The sequence below is a fragment of the Taudactylus pleione genome, unplaced genomic scaffold (genome assembly GCF_031769625.1).
Source record: "Taudactylus pleione unplaced genomic scaffold, aTauple2 ptg000032l, whole genome shotgun sequence".
Taxonomy (NCBI): domain Eukaryota; kingdom Metazoa; phylum Chordata; class Amphibia; order Anura; family Myobatrachidae; genus Taudactylus; species Taudactylus pleione.
In genome coordinates, this window is record NW_028284434.1 from 31,937,983 (window position 1) to 31,959,885 (window position 21,903).

The window sequence follows — 21,903 nt, forward strand, 5'->3', positions numbered from 1 at the left end:
CTTGTCCCTATTCCTCCCATCTCCCCCTATTCTTGTTCCTATTTCTCCCGTCTCCTCCAATTCTTGTCCCTATTCCTCTCTTCTCCCCCTATTCTTGTCCCTATTCCTCCCATCTCCCCCAATTCTTGTACCTATTCCTCCCTTCTCCCCCTATTCTTGTCCCTATTCCTCCCATCTCCCCCTATTCTTGTCTCTATCCCTCCTGTCTCCCCCAATTCTTGTCTCTATTCCTCCCGTCTCCCCCTATTCTTGTTCCTATTTCTCCCATCTCCCCCTATTTTTGTACCTATTCCTCCCGTCTCCCCCTATTCTTGTTCCTATTCCTCCCAACTCCTCTAAATCTTGACCCTATTCCTCCCGTCTCCTCTAATTCTTGTCCTTATTCCTCCCGTCTCCCCCTATTCTTGTCCCTATTCATCCCGTCTCCCCCTATTCCTCTTTCTAATCCTACCATCTCCCCCTAATCCTCCACTCTTCCCCTATTCTTCCCCCTCTCACCATTATTACCTTATTATTGGTCTCTTTCTCCTCTCTCTCGTCCATCTTTTCTATCTCCCTTCTACTCTCTCCCCTGTGTCTCCTTTTCTCGCTGTGGCTGCTTGGGGTAGCGAACGTTTGTGGTGAGGCTCTAGTTGATGTATCAAGCCGTTAAGAGCGTGGAGAAGTGGATCAGTGGAGAGGTTGCCCATAGCGACCAATCAGCATCTACCTACCATTTTATAGAATGTACTTGATTAATGGTACCTCAACGCTGATTGGTTGCTATGGACAACTGTTCCACTTCTCAACTCTTTTCACTGCTTGAGACATCCACCCATTTCCTTATCTCTCAGTCTCTCATGTCCTTCTCCCACTTTTCGCTCTCCAATGCTACCTTTGTTCTGATCAGCCTGACCATTATATCCTCTCAAGGTCCATGATGATATTATCCCTATACCGACATAGGAAGAGAGCTGGGGCAGACTTGGCCAGACTGAGTGGCAGGTCCGTGGGAGATGGGACGGGCTTGGCCGCGCTCTGTGACAGGCCTGCTGGAGTTAGGGAGAGAGGTGGGGCGGACTTGGCCGGGCTCTGTGACAGGGCTGATATAGGGAGAGAGGTGGGACGGGCTTGGATGGGCCCTGGACAGGGTTGATAGAGTTGAGAGAGGGAGGTGGGGCGGGCACGGCCGGATTCAGGGCCTCATTTATCAACAAGTTTTATCATTCACAACAAGCAGTACAACTCATTGCGTATGATAAATAGTGCTCCAGCCAATCAGCTCCCAACTGTCATTTTTCAAACAGATGACAGTTAGGAGCTGATTGGCTGTACAGGGCCGTAACTAGGGTGGTGTGACCTGTGCCATGGCACAGAGCATCCGCAGGGCATGGGGGAGCTGCTTGGACCTGTCAATTTTCCTGTTTATTATCATTCTCACTTGTAGCTTCCTCTTATTTATTATTATTTATTAACAGTTTATTATATAGTGCAGCATATTCCATTGCGCTTTACAATTTAAATCAACATTAATGGAACAAGACTGGGTTGTAAAATACAGATATAAAGGTAAGAGGGCCCTGCTCGCAAGCTTACAATCTATAGGTAAATAGGTGTTGATACACAAGGATAGGTGCTACATATTGCAAATAGGTCCAGCCGGATTGCAGAGGTTTTTGGTGAGCTGTATGATCCAGTCACACTGGAAAGTTGGCCTAGGGTCAGGGGGATGTGAAATTGAAGAGAGAGAAAATGTGATATGTGTAAACTATAAGAAGGGAGTTAGATAGGGAAGCTATAAAGGTTATGTGGGCGGTTCTTATTTTATCCCCAGCATCTCCTGGCCTCCCCTATCTCTTCCCTGGCCCTTCCCCATGAAGACATGGCCCTTTTTCAGGTGCACTATCTTATGTCCCTATTTAAAAAATGGGGGTGGGGGGGGGGAGCACCAATGCTTTCTCTGGCACAGGGCACCAAAAAATCTAGTTACAGCTCTGTGGCTGGAGCACCATTATCATACACAACGAGTTTTATCATTCATTGTGAATGTTAAAACTCATTGATAAATGAGGCCCTAAGTGACAGGGGCAAGCAAAGATGAGGAGGGCAGGACCTATGGGGCCTATTTATCATTAAATATTTATGGTATATTTGCACTCTGGCCCTGATTCAGAGACGGACGCTCTGACAGAGCGCTCGCTCTGAATCAGGGCCGTCCCTCTGAATTTAAGAGTGGCCTCCTGGCCACTCGCATAGCTGTGGGTGACCACCCACAGCTATAGCGAGCGCCCAAAATGACCATCAAAATGACCATCAAGACCATCACGACCATCGGGCTTGCGACGAGACCCTTGCTGTAGGGTCTCGTGGCCGCAAGCCCTGGAGTGCTTTTGACTCTATCAGAGCCAAAAGCACTCCCACTGACATCACTAGTGATGTCAGTGGGGCCGGCCCCAGACGATAGGCGTTCCCATGGGAACGCCTCCATCTGGGCAGCCACGCCCCCGGCACGCCCACCAAAGGGGGCGTGCTGTCAATCACCATCGACAGCACGCCCCCTTTGGTGTGAGACCCATAACGACGGCTTGGCCGTCGTTATTCGGGTCTCGCGCATGCGCACGACGGAGCTGCCTCCATCGTTCGCATGCGCACTAGGCCAACATCGACACGCATTGCGAGCGCTCAGTGCTCGCGAGCAGGTCTGAATTAGGCCCTCTGTCTCAAAGCTTCTGAAGACACAGGGCTTAGATCCGGCTACTCCATTACGGTGCTCTCGAGCTTTGCCTGAACTTTTGATGTTACAGACCAGGGAGATTTGGGGCAGGTGGGGAGTGGTCTCCTTGGGACAGCTATATACTGCAGGAGTGCTTAAACCCTTTAGTCAGTTACAGGTTAAATTTGGCCTCCCACAGTCACATTTCTTTAGGTACCTGCAAATCGTCAGTCGGCCGATCTAATGAGTTGTGCGCCAAGCTCGTACCCCACAGTAGATTTGAGAGGGACGTGTCCAAACTCAAATTTAAATTGCAGAGTAAAAATAAAGTTGGCCAGCATTTGAGGGCTACATGAAAAAACATCCACTATTACCCTGCGTGCAAAAAATAAAAATAAATTTGCACCCCTTGCATTGTTTCAAATAAATAAGTTGCTTACTTTTTTGCTTTGCTTCCGAGTCCCAACTCAGCCCCATAGTGCCAATCAGTTGGTCAATGCCAGCATCACTAGGCTATTAGTGCACATGCAGGTCAATTGACGTCAACTGTGGTCATCTTCTGACTATATTTAGCACAATAATAATCATCCATTTGAAACTATTGGATAATTGTGACTCATTGTTTACAGTCGCTCATATAATTTAACCTTTTGGTATCAATAGCAAAGCCAGTTAGTTTTCTCATGTGTTGTACAAGGGGATAGCATAAAAGAGATTGCATTATTAGTTTGCTCATGTGCCACAGACAGGGATGGCATAATTAGTTTGCCTATGTGTCATAGAGATGGATGGCATATTTCATTTGCTCATAATTAGTTTGCCTATGTACCATAGAGAAGGGTGGCATAATTAGTTTGCCCATGTGCCATAGAGAGGGATGGTATTATCAGTTTGCTCATGTGCCATAGAGAGGGGATGGCATAATTAGTTTACCTATGTGCCGTAGAGAAGCATAGCATAATTAGTTTGCCCATGTGTCATATAATGGGATAGAATTTTCAATTTTCTCATGTGCCAAAGAGAGGGGATGGCATAATTAGTCTGCCCATGTGCCATAGAGAGGAATGGCATAATGGACTAATTTGGGAAGAGCCACAATTATCTTCCTGTCGTATGTTATTTAGCTGTATCATGATGCCCCCAATGTATAGCTCTTTGTAATATGCTAGCACTTTATTATTAATGCAGTCCAAACTCTACATGGACTGCAGGGTGTGGATACTAAGGGCCCCCATCTATTAACTATCCTTAATACCAGCGGCATGTTTAGTTTAGTATCGCAGTAATACAAACAAATAAGCCACTGGTATTCATCATTACATACCTCAACGGTGAAGTCCAGCGACGTCCTCCTCATCAGTGGGTCCTCCACTTAGCTGCTGTAGGATTATCGCTGCCGGAGACAGACTCCTATGTCATGCGCATGCGTGACAGTCAGTAAGGGACCCTAGGTTTTCTGTGTACTGACCCATGTCTCCTACAATCCAGAATGATGCTCCTCCCACAAACTGTATTTTTAAAGTGTGCACCATTTTAGCTAATTCTGGGCCATGATTCATTTTCATATACACTAGTTTATAGCAGAATATGGGTGAATGATCTCATGTCTTGTTCTAAACAAAAGTGAATGTGATAGCAGATAATAATAACCAGCTGATCTGTACAGAATACTGGCCCTCATTCACATTCGGTCACAAGAAGCGATTGCTCTCTCTGAATGAGGGCGGCCGCTTCTTTTTTTTAGTGCGGCCTCCTAGTCGCTAGCTAAGCTGTGGGTTACCACCCACAGCTTAGCGACCGACCAGGTTGATGGTCGCGTTGGTGGACACCATCGCAACCATCGGGGCTTGCGACGAGACCCTGAGGTTGGGTCTCGGCAACCGCAAGCCCCAGGGAGCTTCCAGCTCTGATCGAGCAGGAAGCTCCCCACTGACAACACTGATGATGTCAGTGCGGCCGCCCACAAAACGGTAGGCGTTCCTTAAGGGGACACAACTTAAAGACACACCCCTTTTCCTTCACCACGCCCCTTTTCGGATGCAAATGTGCCCTTTCTCTTGGTCCGGCGCCCTGCCCGGCACCGGACCTAGAGTGAACACTAATTTGGAACAAGGTTCCAAACTGGATCAGACCCGGGACAGATCCCCTTCAGACCACAGTGCAGAGCCGAGTTATTCACGGCCTAAACCCTAACCTCTCCTCCCCGCACCCTAAACCTTACCTCCCCCCTTAGTGCCTAACCCCTAACCCTCCACCTAACCCCGTTACCTACCTTCAGGATTCCGGCGTCGGGATGTTGGCGCCGGGATTCTGACAGGTGTCGGGATTCTGGCGCCAGCATTCTGACTGCCGGAATCCCCTCCGTTGGTATTTTAACCACATCCCTTTATATTTATATACATTGTAGGACTGGCAGATGTTGGCTTAACATGTATTGCATATGTGGAACAAACATTCCCTGTTTTTAACAGAGCATTGCTTTAATATATAGTACAGCTTGAAAAAGTATTAAAAACACTTCAGGTGATATATAACAATTTGTATTAGTGCCAATATGAGATTACAGTTGGAAATATTTGGATACAATTGTGAGATCCCATGCAGAGTACAGGAGCTGTATTTGGATATGTACGTATATTACCAATATGCCAATACAATTCTACTATATCTAAATAATTAGCCTTAATTATCATTCTAAAAATGTAACAATATATTGCACGGCTCTCTTTGGCACAATGATCCATCCATACGATCCTTATTTTTAATATTCCTTCTTGGTAAAGATATTATTTTCCTAATCAGACTACAAGTTTCACTGTTCTAATGTAGACCAACTAACCGAGTCAAAAGTTCCAACCTCCTAACAGACCAGTAACATTGTCACTGACACATCATATGATTAGGATGGCCAATGGAAACCAGAAGCAGCTGACAACAATTTGTTTACACAAATGTGTCAACATACATCTATCATCCATGCGCTACAAGTCGCGTTATACATTACACGTGAGCGCCATGCAAATCAATAGCGCCGAGCGTCTTTTCCTTCAAATTTTTCCCTTCAAATGTGTCTTATTCGCAAAGCGATGTGAATAGGACACATAAGCAACTTCTGCTGATTAAAACAATATGCGGCATGCCTATAATCTGTATGCAACTGTGGGTGTATCTGCATGTGAAATGCTACGTTACAGTGTCAGCGGCTGTGACACTGTAGTGTAGCATTTCCCATGCAGATACACTTGCAGTCACATACAGAATATAGGGCCTGATTCAGACCCACTCGCGAGCGGCTGTACGCTCGCAAGTGGGTCGATGGTCTGCACTGAGCATGCGCACGACGGAGGGAGCTCCGTCGTGCGCATGCGCCAGACACGACGAGCGAAGGACTTTCCTTCGCTCGTTGTGTCCGATCAAAGGGGGCGTGCTGTCAATGTTGATTGACAGCACGCCCCCTTTGGTGGGCGTGCCGGGGGCGTGCCTCCCTGACGGGGGCGTTCCAACGGGAACGCCTCCCGTCAGAAGCCGGCCCACTGACATCACTAGTGATGTCAGTGGGAGTGATTTTGGCTCTGATAGAGCCAAAATCACTCCGGAGCTTGCGGTTGAAAACCTCAACCGCAGGCTCCGGCTCGCAATTTCGATGGTCGCGATGGTCACGACCATCGCGGCCACCAAAATGCACGCTCGTATAGCCTGTGGGTGGTGACCCACAGCTATACGAGCGTCCAGGAGGACGCTCCATGAAAAAGGAGCCCGGCCCTCATGCAGAGCGTGCGCTCTGCTCAGAGCGTACGGCTCTGAATGAGGGCCATAGGCTTGCTGCATATTGTTTTAATCAGCAGAAGTTGCTTATGTGTCCTATTCACATTTGTGAATAAGACGCACTTAAATGGAAAAAGTTGCACGAAAAGACGCTCGGCACTACCTAGTCATGCTGCGGCATGGAACGACTAGGTCTGTTTAACGCGCAAGGAGGCTAGATGTATGTGGACACGTCTGTAGTGTGTACAGAACAACTGGCTAAGTACAGCATTCTGAATGAATGCCCAAATGCCAATTACTAGAATGTCATATTTAGACAAACCCATATCATATGTCATATATCATATGTCACGCAGAAGTAGTGCACATATAATTTTATTGCATTACACTGAAAAAAGCAATCTCTGGTACATAGGGAAACTAGGGGCGTGACACGTGTTTTACAAGCATATTTCTGCTGCTGACATATATGCAAATAAAAACAAAACAATTTAAGAGCATTTATTTCCATGAGTATTTCTGAGCCTGCTGGGTTTTTTATCAACTAGCAAAAATTATATTTGTATAGCTTTTATAGCTTGTGTGTGACAGGCTTCGTTGTATTACCTTCATTTCAATTGGAAGACACTTCAGAAGGGTTTCTGTCAATCTGCTATGTAGCTAAGTACGCCTTGGGGTCTAATCAATTGTAAGTGATGGCCGTGAGTTTCCAGCATCCAAACTGTTTCTCCAGCAACTAGTGGCCACCAACTACAACGATTTTCCTTCACAGCCCATTGGGGTACACCAGAATATCTGCACCATTTAATTGCCCTTTATATGTTCATTTCAGAAGCTTTAGAAATAACAAGTGAACCAGCAAATAGCTGATCCTATACTGATATAAATTAAAAGCAAACATCTGTTGATTTTTGCTGACACCTTTATTAATATAATGCCCACACACTGTGCAGCGATTTATGGAGAATATTTAATTATTCACATCTAAACCACACACCCTGTAGGGTTAATTTTGTCAGAGACCTTTAAACTTATCAGTATGTCTTTAGTGTGTGGCAGGAAACCGAAGAATCTGGAGGAAACCCACACAAGCAGGGGGAGAACATACAAACCCCAAACAGATAGGGCTCTATTGGAAAGAAACCCATGACCCCAGCACTGTGAGGTAGTAATGCTAATCACTGTTGTCACAACAATTCTCCCAAAGCATGGGTGCAACCGTGCAACAACCGCCAGATGTGTACCTGACCTGCATGTCCAAATATTGGATTTTACTGACACTTCATCTGTTCAGAGTCATTTCAAACTCTGTACTAGGATCAGTTCCCTTTATGTAAAAAGCAGGAGTTAAAAGTCTGTTGATCACAGTATAACAGCACAAACTGTTAAATAGTCTCTAGTTCTCCTTCCTTGCATGAACAGCCAGCAGATGTCACAGAATGTAGCCTGTGTGACAGTGTTTTATAGGCAGAGTATGTGCATACAGAGTTTCCTCTTTCTCTTACACTACATCAGACAAGTCTGTGTTGGCAGATTTATAAAACTGAGGTCCCATGGACTTGACTAGAGAATAACTGAGGCTGACATGATGGATAAATTACCTGTGCGAGCAGGTGCACAGAAGTGAGTCAGGTGTACTGAGAAGTCACAGGGTGGAGCATGGCACCTGTCACCAGTTCCTCCACCCATTACCAGAGATGCCAAGTAACCTGCTGTGTTATTATATATGGAAATATCTAGAGAAAAAAAACCATCAGTGTCTTGGAAAAAAAAAGTTGTGTAGCTGCGAGCTAGGAATGGATCAGAATTACTTACAAAAGCGAAGAAGCACAAACTACTGTCACATTTGATATTATCTGGAAACCAATATCCCTCCTGCTCCAGCTCTCAGCACTGAGTCATCTATCTCAACAATTGTGGTATATACCTCAATTTTAACCCCAGCTGTGGCAAGATAATACTCCATTTACTGTACCTTACATGGATTTATTAATTTGCCACATTCTCATATCAAATTAAATTTATATCAGTGACCGCTGTCAAAGAGGCTCTGCAGCAGCAGCTACCATCTTAGAAAGCCTGAATATACAGGGCATACTGTATGTTGAGTAAATGTCCATCTCCCAGTAAGCCATGCCAACTTAATCCTGGGTTGAATGAATTGAAATGAGACCATTACTATAAAGTATAGCTTTTATAGGTGCTTAGTAATATCTATCTATATTTAAGTTCACCTCTTCTTAGTCAGTGACTGTGGGGTATAGCAGGGACCCTCTAACACTCCCCCAAATACCTCCCAGCTGGGGGTCATGCAGACAATGGATGCAGCTGCACTTACCTGGAGCCCCACAATCAGCGCAGACCGTGTTCCCAGGTTTCTGGGCCAGCTCCAGCAGAGCTCTCCTGTTCCCTTCCTCCGCCATAGTGCACACAGCCATCCCAGCGAGCTATCCTTTTATCTCACAGCTTCTGCTGTCCATGCAGAGTGACACAGAGCAGAGATACAGCTGGGAGGGACTCACATTGCTGTAGGTGGTGGAAGCCTCCAGAGCTGCCCAGTGCAGAAATATTATTATGTATGTGTCTGGGTATCAGACCTTCTGCTGCTACAGTATGTGAGCTGAGCTCCTCCTTTCTCCCATTCAAACTGGACTCTGCTTCTTCTGCAAACCAGTGACTTGTCCTGGTTCCGCATTCCTCCCAATACTAAGAAAGTCAGGTCCTGATCTGCTGCTCCCGGGCGCCACCTGCCGACGTGTGTGCGCAGCACGGCCTCTAGGTTTTCCACAGTAGCTTTACATCATTCTTTTTACCTTATAAGGACTTGGGACTTCCCAGTCAGCACTGACTGTACATACATACAGGTGTAAATATTGGACTGCGATTTATATAGGCTTTGTCTGCTTTTCTCTTATCATGTGCCATTCACTTGCAGTGATGCAAACCCTAGAGAAAAGCTCTGACAGCTATTTTGCCAGCCATCTCCTCGCTTTGTCCTTTTTTTTTTATTTGCCACTTTGCACAGGATAAACTGAATACAGTTTTGCATAGGTAGTAGTGCTGGGTATGCATTCACTATCTCGACATAAGAATGTCGATTGATATGATATGTCGAAGCTGAATAATTGGCTAAGACAAGTCCAGGTTAAAATTTAATCGCGGCGACGCCATCTTGCGACTGGCTGCAAGACGCCATCTTGAAAATGAGATCGCAAGATGCCATTTTGCGAATGCCTGCCTAAGCGCCATTTTAGATAAACTCACATTTTTGTACATGTGGCGATAATACTAATAGCACCATGCAATTGCATTTTTCATAATTTCCCATCCGCACATTAATACATACTATAGCGCTGTTAACTAGTCGCATATTAGCGAATGCATAGGACTTTGTATGAAACCGCTGTTTTATTAGCTTTATGCGCACGCATCTGCCCCAAGTTAACTAGCGTCCTTATATCAAACCCTGGATACCCACACATTACATATTCACACATAAGGTTCAAGAAGCTTTAAAGTGTATGATTTAAGTAGGTTCAGTTAGTTTGAATACTGAGAAATAAAGATAATTGATAACTAAGGTATTATACATGCTAAACCAGTCGTGTTTGGAGTTGTACTGATGCGTGCTCTTTTCACAGTATTCCGGTGTTATCGGTGGGGAGATCGCATCATGCATTCCCGAGTTATGGATCGCAGAGCCTACAAGCAACAAAATGTATATTTTAGAAACAACTGTTAGGATGCTGCCGGAGGCGTGAAGAGGAAGACCCCCAGCTGATAGAGGCAGGGAGAGTCTGTTTGAACCAGCCTGTTAAATGTGCTGTAACAGATGCTTCACCCCTGAGAACCAATGATATCAGCAACAGACTTCCCTTTTGTCCTGCTTATTCTGGGGGGTATAAATATGAGAGCACGAACGCTGGTTCTCAGTCTTCGTGCTGAATGCTGAATGACGAGGGGTCTCTTGCTGATGCCTATATCTGGGTCTGGAAGCACCTGCGTATGTATACTGTACTTGGGTCTGTATAATTTCCTTTTGCGCCTAAATTGTGTCTTGATCAATTGCGTGTAACTGTCTGAACTTTTACCTGAATATCACTTGTGCTTTGGAACCACAGATTCCACGTCTAAGTCTTTATTTATGGTGTGACTGCGTACGCAAATTAGCATCATCCTTAGAAGGTATAGGCAGGACATTAGAAGGTATAGGCAGGACATTAGAAGGTATAGGAAGGTGTGTATAGAAGTTCTGATCCAGTATCATTAGCTATCAATATGGTTAAAATGTCGTCATATGACATGTTGACATGTAAATATTAGCATACTTGCCTACTCCCCCAGAACAGCCGGGAGGCTTCCGAAAATCGAGTGTTGCTCCCAGCCACCCGAAAAAGTGGGCAAGTCTCCAGGAGCCAGCCACACCCCCCACATATTCCCCAGACTAGGGATGGCCATCAGTTGGTTACCATCGATGGTGATTTAGCAAGTGGCTTTCGATAGTTACCAACTATGCAATGGATAACCATCGATTGTTTCACCAACTGATGGTCATCCCTGTTCTTTGCCTGACTGGCCTGTGGGCCAATCAAAACCTGGGGGTGGGGCTTAGCGGGTGTCAAGGGCGGAGCAATGCTCCATCTCCCGACACCTTGCAAAAAAAAAACAACTATTCAGTTATGTTTTACCATCGATGGAGGGAAATCGTCTGGTTCAACCCCATCGATGGTAAAAGCATCCGACATCAGCCATAAACCATCAATTATTATGAATGACCGATGGTCAATGGCCATCCCTACCCCAGACGCAATTCAGGTTGAATCGCATAATTCCCCCCCCACACACACTTTAAAAAGTCTGTGATCTCAGCAGTGTATAGCGGGGGCATGATAACGCAATCGCGTCACCATGCCCCACACCGCCCTACTATGTCGCTGCCACGCCTTCTGATGTGCCGACATCCCATAGGGGGCAACCAGAAAGTTGACAAGTATGACGTTATGGCAGTGTCGACAAATTACAAATCGCAACTGTGCATATCAACATGTACTCTGCTGACATACAGTACACGTTGGCATACTGTATGTTGACATTTTAAAACTCCAACATAACGTTATGTATCCCGGAGTACCGGACACATTTTGATTTTTTCCTTCTGTTTATCAGTAATGTCACTTTTTTATACTTTAAATTAACCAGATTGAATGGTCTAAAAATCTGGAAACAAAAATGAAAGAAGGCAGGATCATTCCACATATTTTATTTAATAGGGTTAAAGCCCCATTTTATTGAAAGCAAATGACACACAAAATTGTGGGACCTTTACATTGGGTACCCCTTTGTCAGGGTGTGTAAAAGCAAAAAGCATCAACAGAAATGTAATCTTACATTGTTGGCAAATCTAGGTCAAGTAACATACATGCTTTACTCAGTAGTATTTAAATAATTAAAAACTCATATTCATATAAGAATTAAAGCGGCATACCCAGTTATTGGTTTACAGCTTTTAAATGGCTGCAGAGAGGTGTTGAACAGGAAGACTACTCAGAAACACATAGCAACAAATCAGCTTCTACCTGGTGAAAAACTACTTAACCGCTTTAAGGGGTCTTTGTACTAAGCAGTGATAAGAGACAGAGGGCTTGATTCAGACCCGCTCACGAGCGATGAGCGTTCGCGAGCGGGTCGATGTTGCCCTAGTGCGCATGCGCACGACGGAGGCTGCTCCATCGTGCGCATGCGCGAGACCCGAATAACGACGGCCAAGCCATCGTTATGGATCTTGCAGCAAAGGGGGCTTGCTGTCGATGGTGATTGACAGCACGCCCCCCTTTGGTGGGCGTGGCTGCCCAGACGGAGGCGTTCCCATGGGAACGCCTACCATCTGGGGCCGGCCCCACTGACATCACTAGTGATGTCAGTGGGAGTGCTTTTGGCTCTGATAGAGCCAAAAGCACTCCTGGGCTTGCGGCAGCGAGACCCTAACGCAGGGTCTCGTCGCAAGCCCGATGGTCACGATGGTCTTGACCATCGCAACCATCATCACCCACAGCTATGCGGCCAGGAGGCCGCTCCAAAATGAAGGAGGGACGGCCCTGATTCAGAGCGAGCGCTCTGTCAGAGCGTCCGGCTCTGAATCAGGGCCTGAGTGAAAAGTGATAAGTAAGTATTAAGGTGCCAGCCAATCAGCTCCCAACTGCCATCTCACAAGCTGTGTATGAGAAATGACAGTTGGGAGCTGATTGGCTGGCACCTTATCACTTACTTATCACTTTTCACTCTGGGCCTGATTCAGACCTGCTCGCGAGCGCTGAGCGCTCGCAAGCGGGTCGATGTTGCCCAAGTGCGCATGCGCACGACGGACCCAGGTCCGTCGTGCGTATGCGCGAGACCCGAATAACAACGGCCAAGCCGTCGTTATGGGTCTCGCACCAAAGGGGGCGTGCTGTCGATGGTGATTGACAGCACGCCCCCTTTGGTGGGCGTGCCGGGGGCGTGGCTGCCCAGAAGGAGGCGTTCCCATGGGAACGCCTACCGTCTGGTGCCGGCCCCACTGACATCACTAGTGATGCCGCAAGGGTCTCGTCGCAAGCCCAATGGTCTTGACCATCGCGACCATCATTTTGGCCACTCCAAAAAGGAGCAGGGACGGTCCTGATTCAGAGAGAGCGCTCTGTCAGAGCATCCGGCTCTGAATCAGGGCCTCTGTCTCTTATCACTACTTAGTAATTAGACCCCGAAATATCTTACATGATTAGATTTTCAAACAATAGTATTCAAAGCATACTTGCCGACTTTCTGGCTGCTCCTTCTGGGAGGGAGCAGCCAGATCGGCAGGACAGAGGGGCGTGGCTGGGACAAGGGGAGTGGCTAGGCTGGTGAAGGCCATTTGTGGGTGTGGCGGGGCCACACAATTGCGTCATTTTGGCCCCGCAATCGCTACACAATGCTGATAATACAGGCATTGTAGAGCAGGGGGAGGGGCCAAAATGACGCGATTCAGTGTGAATCACGTCACCGGCCCTCCTCCGCTGCGGGTTTAACTAATAATCGCAGGGGGATCGGCGGCTGCCGGGAGGCTTGCCTGCTTTTCCGGGGGGCCTGGAGCTGCACCAGATTTCCGGGAGGCTCCCGGCAAAATTGGGAGAGTAGGCAAGCCTGATTCAAAGGCTGTTTTTCAGAAATCTTCCAAAAGGAACAGGGGGAGACATATCAAAGCTTCTAAAGAGTGGACAAGTTACATGCAGCAACCAATCAGCTTCTACCTGTAATTTTATACAACTTACTTGATAACTTCTAGCTAGCAGTGGATTGGTTGCTATGGACAACCTCCATTTGTCCACACAATGCATGGTTCATTAAGGTGCGAACTCTGCAAAGGTCTAAATTTAGGGTAATGCTTTGATCTATACTAATATAATACGAACGTTGTGTCTGTCTGTCGGTTCCAAGTTGGTGCAAAAACTACTGAACTGATTTTCATAATTTTGTAGTAGAAACTCCTAGAAATAACCTGCACTTTGTTTAATCTCTATCCGTCAAGATAAAGCTGAGCATTAACAGAAACAAAATGTATTGACATCATCAATGCAAGAGATAGGTGTGGCACCATGCACGCGGCCATTAGGGGATTCGGGGAGAGGTGCTTAGGGTCCTGCAATCACTTGAATAGGGACATAGCAGGCTACATAGCAGTCTGTGCACAGGGCACACAGTGACATTAGTTTGAGTGGTGGGTGAAGGCACTGTTGCTACCAGTCTGTATAGTGCTGCTGGTCAAGTGGGCTGGTCCCGTGACAGGGACCCTATGCAAAGCAATACAACTAGAACACATCAAATTAAAAAAAATGTTGGCAGAAGCGATTTCACTGTGGACGAAGCCGCGGCAACCACTAGTAAGACAAATTTAAATAATACCATTCAGAAATGTTCCAAGTATAATGTAAGTGAGTAGTTAGTAGGGGATGCAGTCAGGATATCGGCGGGCGCTATTCCGCCCTCCGTTATCCCGACACTTACATCCCGACATGGGACTAAAGATAGGCGTTGAAATCCCGATGCCTATCATTAGCCCCACTACGGAATCTCGACACCCGGCTTACCAAACGAAGGTATGCCGGGTGTCTTAGCATCTAGCCGCGCGGGGGGGGGAGAGTTAGGTTTAGTGACCCCTGGGTGGGACTTAGGGTTAGGCACCCCCCCGGGAGGGTTAGGGTAGGGCAAGGGGGGGTTAGGCACCACTAGGGAGGGTTAGGCACTGGGACCCCCCCCCCCGGGAGGGATAGGTATAGGGTGCGGGGAGGGGGGCTTGGTTTAGGCACTAACAGGGGGAGGTTAGGGTTAGGCACTAGGTAGGTAGCTTAGGTTTAGGCACCCCTAAGGGAGGGTTAGGTTTAGGGGGGAGGGTTAGGGTACTTACCATCTGCTGTTGGAGTTTTGACCCGCCGGGCTGCCGCTGACGGTATTTGATCCGGCATTACATACCGATTCCGTTGGTAGAGAGTTGCCGCTAATGCTGGGTACACACTTTATGATATGTCAATCATACAGCCATCAAATGACATAGTGCATCTGTCCGCATGTGCAGATGATATGTCTGTGAACGTCTTCGTTCACAGACATATCAGGTCGGCTATATAGCTCAGAGGATGCCGATATATTGGTGCATGTGTGTACGGGTGACCCGCCGACACTGATATCACAATTGGGTGGGCAAAGTCAAATGTTGTGAGGTCTAGCCAGAAACATCGAGCAGCGGATTGGAAAGTGTATCTAGCTTACCAAATCGGTCACTTGGCCAGCGGGAGAGTTGGTCATTCAGTGGGCCAGTTAGGTGTGTACCCAGCTAAAGATTATTGAATGTTATCTGCCTGAGCTCTGATTAACACTTTCTTCTCTGCTCTCTAACAGTTTTTTTTTACTTTGTTGAAATTTCTACAACTTGTTGACCATTTTCACCACTTAGTAAATGTCAAGTTTTAAGAGGTAATGGGGGGAGATTTACTAAGCCGTAGAGAGAGAGAGATAAAGTACCAATCAGTAAGCTCCTGTCACTTTTCAAACACAGCCCGTTACATGAGAGGAGCTAATTGGATGGTACTTTATCTCTCTCCAAGGCTTAGGTCCGTATTCAATTAGCGGCGATAATATTAGCGATAATATAATATGGCCCTAAGCCTTGGCCTTGGTGTTCGTAATAATGGACGATTATTGCCATTTTTTTTGGGCGATATTATCGCACCTGCGATAAGTGGATAGACTGAAACAGGCGATAAGTTTTCATCATCTCAGAGTAGGTGGAAAAAAAAGAATGCAAAATCCCTATTTTTGCCTTTTGGACACTCCCCTCATGATGAATTACCCAAAAAGTTTTTGTGTAATTTGACCAAATATGACCTGTCAAGTTTTGGGTGAAAAAAAAAAAAAAGTTGAATATCGGTTTCATGCATTGGTACTGGTATTTCGGGGGGGGGGGGGGCTGTATGATTGTGACAGGTGTTTTAAACATTGCATGTGGCGCAGCAGGTGTTTTTTACCTTTTTTTGAAAGTGCGCTTTTACGACACCAAAATATACATGCACCCATTTTTACATTACCCCAATTTATGAGCAGCAGTAATTTCCTGGGGAAAAAATTACTTTATGTTATTTGCCAATATTTTTTCATATACGCAAATTACAGCCAGCCTACGCAATTTAAGTACCCAAAATAATTTTATTACAGGCACAAATACACTTCTAAATTAATTTCCTGTGGACAGTAGTCTTTTTTTTGGGGGGGGGTACAGACCTCTTTTCCTACATGTCCTGACATTTTCGCCTGTTTTCAGATGATAAATGATCGCACCTACTCGTTTTCGCCTGATTTTCTTTCCTTTTAACGGGAATGCGCATGCCGGAATCGTCAAATCGTCCGATATTACTGCCAGCAATATTATAGCCGCTACTTGAATGCGGCCCGTAGTCACGGTTGGACTGGCCCACAGTGGTACAGGGGAAATACCTGGTGGGCACAACTGCTTGAGGGTCCAAGAGGCTGGCCACTCCATTTAATAATGGATCCTTATCACTGCATTCCACCGGTGGGCCCTTCATGCCTCAGTCCGACACTGGGTTTAGTACATTTCTCCCTTAGTCAGAAAACATTCTCAACCCACCGTAAAGTTCATTCACTTTCACAGATCTGTATGTTCTCGTTTCTGTGCAGTTTTCCTGCTTAATGCATTACCATGTGCAATATTTCACAGCTGACTGATGTAGCCTTGCAGCATACTTGCCTACTCAGCCGGAACAACCGGGTGGCTCCCAAAAATCGGGTTGCGCTCCCTGACACCCGTATAAGTGGGCAAGTCTCCGCACTCTCCTCTAGATGACGCACCCCCTGCCAGCTGTTCACACCACGGACGCCCACTTTCAGAGCACAAGCGGGTGGTGCTGGGGGGAGACGATGATTTGCGTCATCATAGTCCCGCCCCCGTTTTCTCTGCACTGTATAGCGGGGGACGGTGCCATGATGATGCGTTCGTACTGCCACGTCCCCTGCACAGTCCACCTTTTGAGGCCGCCACTTTCCCTCTGTGCTGACCTGGCTGCCCTATCCCGGAGTAGCCTTATAATGTGCTATGGTATGTAGACTATTGCAGCCTATTCAGGAGGCAGAAAACCTGCATGGAAATGTGGGGTTGCAGACCAGTCATATTGTTCCATAAATACTAGGAACAACAAAATCAGCACTGCACAGTGGGCCTGATTCAGACCCGCTCGTGAGCGCTCGCAAGCGGGTCGATGGGGCCCTAGTGCGCATGCGCACGATGGAGGGAGCTTCGTCGTGCGCATGCGCGAGACCCGCATAGCGACGGCCAAGCTGTCGCTATGGGTCTCGCACCAAAGGGGGCGTGCTGTCGATGGTGAGTGACAGCACACCCCCTTTGGTGGGAGTGCCGGGGGTGTTGCTGCCCAGACGGAGGCGTTCCCATGGGAACGCCTACCGTCTGGGGCCGGCCCCACTGACATCACTAGTGATGTCAGTGGGAGTGCTTTTGGCTCTGATAGAGCCAAAAGCACTCCTGGGCTTGCGGCAGCGAGACCCTACCGCAGGGTCTCGTCGCAAGCCCGATGGTCGCGGTGGTCTTGACCATCGCGACCATCTTTTTGGCCGCTCGCATAAGCTGTGCGTGGCCACCCACAGCTATGCGAGCGGCCAGGAGGCCGCTCCAATTGAAGGTAGGAGGGCCCTGATTCAGAGTGAGCGCTCTTCTCAGAGCGTCCGGCTCTGAATCAGGCCCAGTGTCTGCACTGATTGACCGACAATGGAATCAAAAGACAGGAAAATGAAATAAGTAATTGGGAAGGGTGGGGCTATGAATCGGTGATAAAATTGTCATTTGATGGGAGAACCCTTGTATTGTTTACTGTAAGGCAATAGATAAACATGGAAAAGAAAGTAGAAAACAATATACAAACATACTCTTTATTATAAAATGACAACTTGAAAGAGTAATGCAGATTGCTCAATAATTTAACAGTGATGTAACAATAAATAAATAAAATTATGAAATAGACCAGTGGTTCTCAAACTCGGTCCTCAGGACCCCACACAGTTCATGTTTTGCAGGTCACCCAGCAGCTGCACAGGTGTACTCATTACTCACTGACACATTTTAAAAGATCCACAGGTGAAGCTAATTATTTCAATTGTGATTCTGTCAGGAGACCTGCAAAACATGTACTGTTTGGGTTCCTGAGGACCGATTTTGAGAACCTGTGAAATAGACAAGCAAAAAGACATTCAGTGATTCCTTTCACATTTTCTAAATTAGATGAATGGGTTTGCCCCATAATTTGGTACTCTGGATCGTCTGTTGTGATATTACTGGATTGTGTAGACCAGTGGTTCCCAAACTTTTTTAAATCACGGCACTCTAGAGTATCAGCATTGTTTTCATAGCACCCCTAAGCCAAAAGTTTGTTATTGAGAAATTCTGAAAAGAATGTAGTGAAGTAAATTGAGCTGACCTGTTATCCTTAGGCTCAGTTATGTGGTTGTGGACAGGTTTGCGCTTCTGCTTGTCCACATATTTACATTACATTGACCTGAAATAATTTGACTTGGTGCTGGACCAACAACCTGAGGCACCCCTGCAAGTGTCCCGAGGCACCCCAGGGTGGCTAGGAGTAGGCGCACAGTTTGGGAACCACTGGTGTAGACCTTTCATATAATAAAGGAAAAGATAACTTGGGCTCATTATAACAAGGCCGGTGTCCTATTAGCCACAAACATTTTTCTCACAAAAAAAGGGCTTTTAATGCAATTTTTGCCCGATGGTCATTTCTGGGCTATCCAATTAAAGCCCGTTGTGAAACTAAAACGGGGAAGATTTCGGGGATTTTCTTTCGCCTTCCTGAGGCAGGTGAGACATAAGCCCCATTGAGTTCCAGCTTTCGGGGCTAATTGCATAGGCCCATCAGCGGTAATTATCCTCAGCAAATTGACGCAGGTAATAGGATACTGGCTTATGTGAGCACAATGTTTAATGTGCTGTTACTGATTTCTGAAGCTGCATACACACACAACGATTTTTTTAATGATTATCGTTAAACGATATCGTTTAACGATAATTGATGGCAAAAATCGTTCACTTTCTGAGTCAAACGATGAACGATTATCGTTCATGCGCGTTCACGTTTGTAGTTTGTCGTTTGTAGTTTGTCGTTCAGTCAGACTTGTCAACTCAACGATTTTCATTAAGGGAATATGCAAAAATCGTTTGTAGTTCATAAAAATCGTTCATGACATTTAGTAAATGAACAACTTTAGTAAACGATTTTAGTAAATTTTTTCAAGGGAAAAAATCGTTTACTAAAATCGTTCATTTAAAAAATCGTTGTGTGTGTATGCAGCTTGAGTCATACACTTCTTTCCACTCTCTTCTCCGTTACCTATATTATAAATTGGATATTTTATCTGTCACAGAATGTTAGTATTAGATACTCATGTTATTTACAGCAATATAAATCCAGAGATTTTAACGCATTAAACAATACTAATAATTATCTGAAGCTACGGTAACATTAATCAGGGATTATTTGTTTATGATGGCATAATCTCACCTCTCGCATTAGCCCTACTGTTGTGAATCACCATGTCATCTACTTATTCACATCCTAAGCACTAAAAAGCTGGGTACACACCATACGATGGTGTGACTCAGTGATGCGGTGACCAACGGACCGATACATCGCTCGTGCCGTACACACCGCACGATTTGACATACAACAGCACAATGTATCATAACACGCTGCATGTAACTATACAGCGTCATTCATTGCATTGTCCCATCTGCTGTGCACCTCTTGTGCCTAATACATCTGTCAGTTCATCAGCACACATGTAACAAGCTGACCCAAACTGAGCTCAGTCATTCATTTTAAATCTGTTGTATAATAGAATCTGTAACATAAAAGGATAAGAGTCCCGTAGTTGTATTTTTTCAGTTCTTGATTGATTCTCTAACCTGCATTTCAGCGTTTATGACCCTTTTGAACTTGTTGCCGAGTCTATATTGGTTCTTTTCAGGCTGTCCACATTCCCACATCACTATGAGTTATTACTTGTGCAGTAATCACAGGGCCGTTGAGAGCGCTGCCGGGCCCCGGTAAAGAGGGGGCGAGGCCTAATCGCGGGAGGCGTGGCTACACCCCCTCGAATAAAGTAAAAAAAGTATACATTTGCAGCACCGCGTAGCGGCGCTGTACGCCGCGGAGGGGGGCGCTGTGAGCCCCTCAGCCCGGCGCAAAGCCAGGGGGGGCGCGATCAGTGTGATCATTCCCCCCCTCTGGCATAGGAGATTGCTCGCGGCTGCTAAGCAGCAGCCACAGCAATCTCCCACTGCATCTCAGCACACGCTGTATGCTGGGAGATAGTGAGGAAGGAGGGGGGGCGGCGCCGGACCCGGGCCCCCGCCGGGCCCCTCTGGAAGCCCGGGCCCGGGGAAATTGTACCCGCTCCCCCCCCCCCTCTCGGCGCCCCTGAGTACTCATACCAATTATAATTTTTTTTCCATTGTTTTTCCATTGTTTTTGCATCATCATGGGGCGATGGAGAGGGAAATTAGTGGCCCATAGGCTACTATAGGGTAACACCATCTGGAGATTGTGTTTTTCTATCGGGGACAAGTTCCAGAAAGCTTGGTAAATCTGACAGCTTCGTAGCCCCCATAGAAACCTATGAGGACTGTGGCTGCTGTCGGAAATGGAGGGCTCGCAGTAGATATCTCCCTCCATTGAACTTTCAGGGGATACTTAATGTTTTTGGTTATCCCGCAAATATTATTTGATAAATAGGCCACTCGTGGGAGGCTTAAGTGGAGACTTGGGAGGCGTGGATGAAGTTGGGAGGCTTGAGCCAAGACTTCCTCATGTATGAGGTGAGGAGATAGAGGAGCTGTAGAGGATGATGGGCCCGAGGACAGGAATGCAATATCTTTATTAACAGCGAGGAGGAATGAGAACTGGAGATAATGATACTGTGTAGATGAGCAGAATCAGGTTGGGACCGATGATGCTGGATTGTTGAGTAGGGCTGGAATGACCGGTAATGCTGAACTGAAGAGTTGGATAAAGTACTGTGGAATATGTGAGCGTTTTCTCTCTATCCCTGGGGATGGGTACAGGATCACGGCGGTCAGGATTCTGGCGCCGGCATCCTGGAAGGGTTAGGATACTGGCACCTGTCGGTAGCTATCCTAACCCTCCCCCTCTCCCTACCCTAACCCCTAACCCTGCTACTTACCTTCAGGTATTCTGGCGGTCAGGAAGCCCGGCGCCAGCATTCTGACAGGTGTCAGCATTCCGGCGCCGGCATTCTGAACGCCAAAATCCCCGCGGACGGGATATTGACCATATCCCCTCTCTCTGTATATATTATCTATATATTATATATACTGATAATAAAGATCTTGACTGTTCCTCTAATGACGACTCATGTCTTTCAAAGGTTAATACCATTATGATTGTATTATGCAAAACTCTAGTATTTGCATTGTTAAAAAAAAACCTTCTAAAGAGAAGTAGGTGTTGCCCATAGCAACCAATCAGCAATCAATTTCTAACTATTTTATTATAGACTTTACTATGTAAATGAGTTAGAATCTGATTGGTTGCTATGAGTAAAGCTGGGTACACACTTAACAATATTTTGAACGATTTGCCCGATTCCGATGGATCGGAATGACAAATCGTTCATATTGTCTAGTGTGTACCCAGTATGCTGGCCGTTGCACGCTCCCATGGGGTTGTCAGTCACATCGTCAGGTCGGTCCTACATGCAGCTCAATCTCACAATGCGACTGACGACCCCATGCAGCGGGATGCGGCAGGGGCTGACATATCGGGCACCGGATCACCTAATGTATACCGGCTTCCAGATCGCAGGGGTCATCAGTCGCA

The 21,903-nt window shown here is 46.4% G+C and overlaps 1 protein-coding gene across 2 annotated transcripts in view; it reads right to left on the minus strand.

Moving 5' to 3' along the window:
- Positions 1-9,194, minus strand: part of ADAP1 (ArfGAP with dual PH domains 1) — a 238,444-nt gene extending 229,250 nt beyond the window's left edge. The window contains exon 1 of one of the 2 annotated variants that reach the window (XM_088451986.1): positions 8,796-9,194. In XM_088451986.1, the coding sequence (XP_088308112.1) occupies positions 8,796-8,895 (100 nt within the window). In that variant the 5' untranslated portion in view covers positions 8,896-9,194. The remainder of the gene's footprint in view (positions 1-8,795) is intronic. The other variant, XM_088451987.1, reaches the window with a different exon arrangement.
- Positions 9,195-21,903: the final 12,709 nt, after the last annotated feature.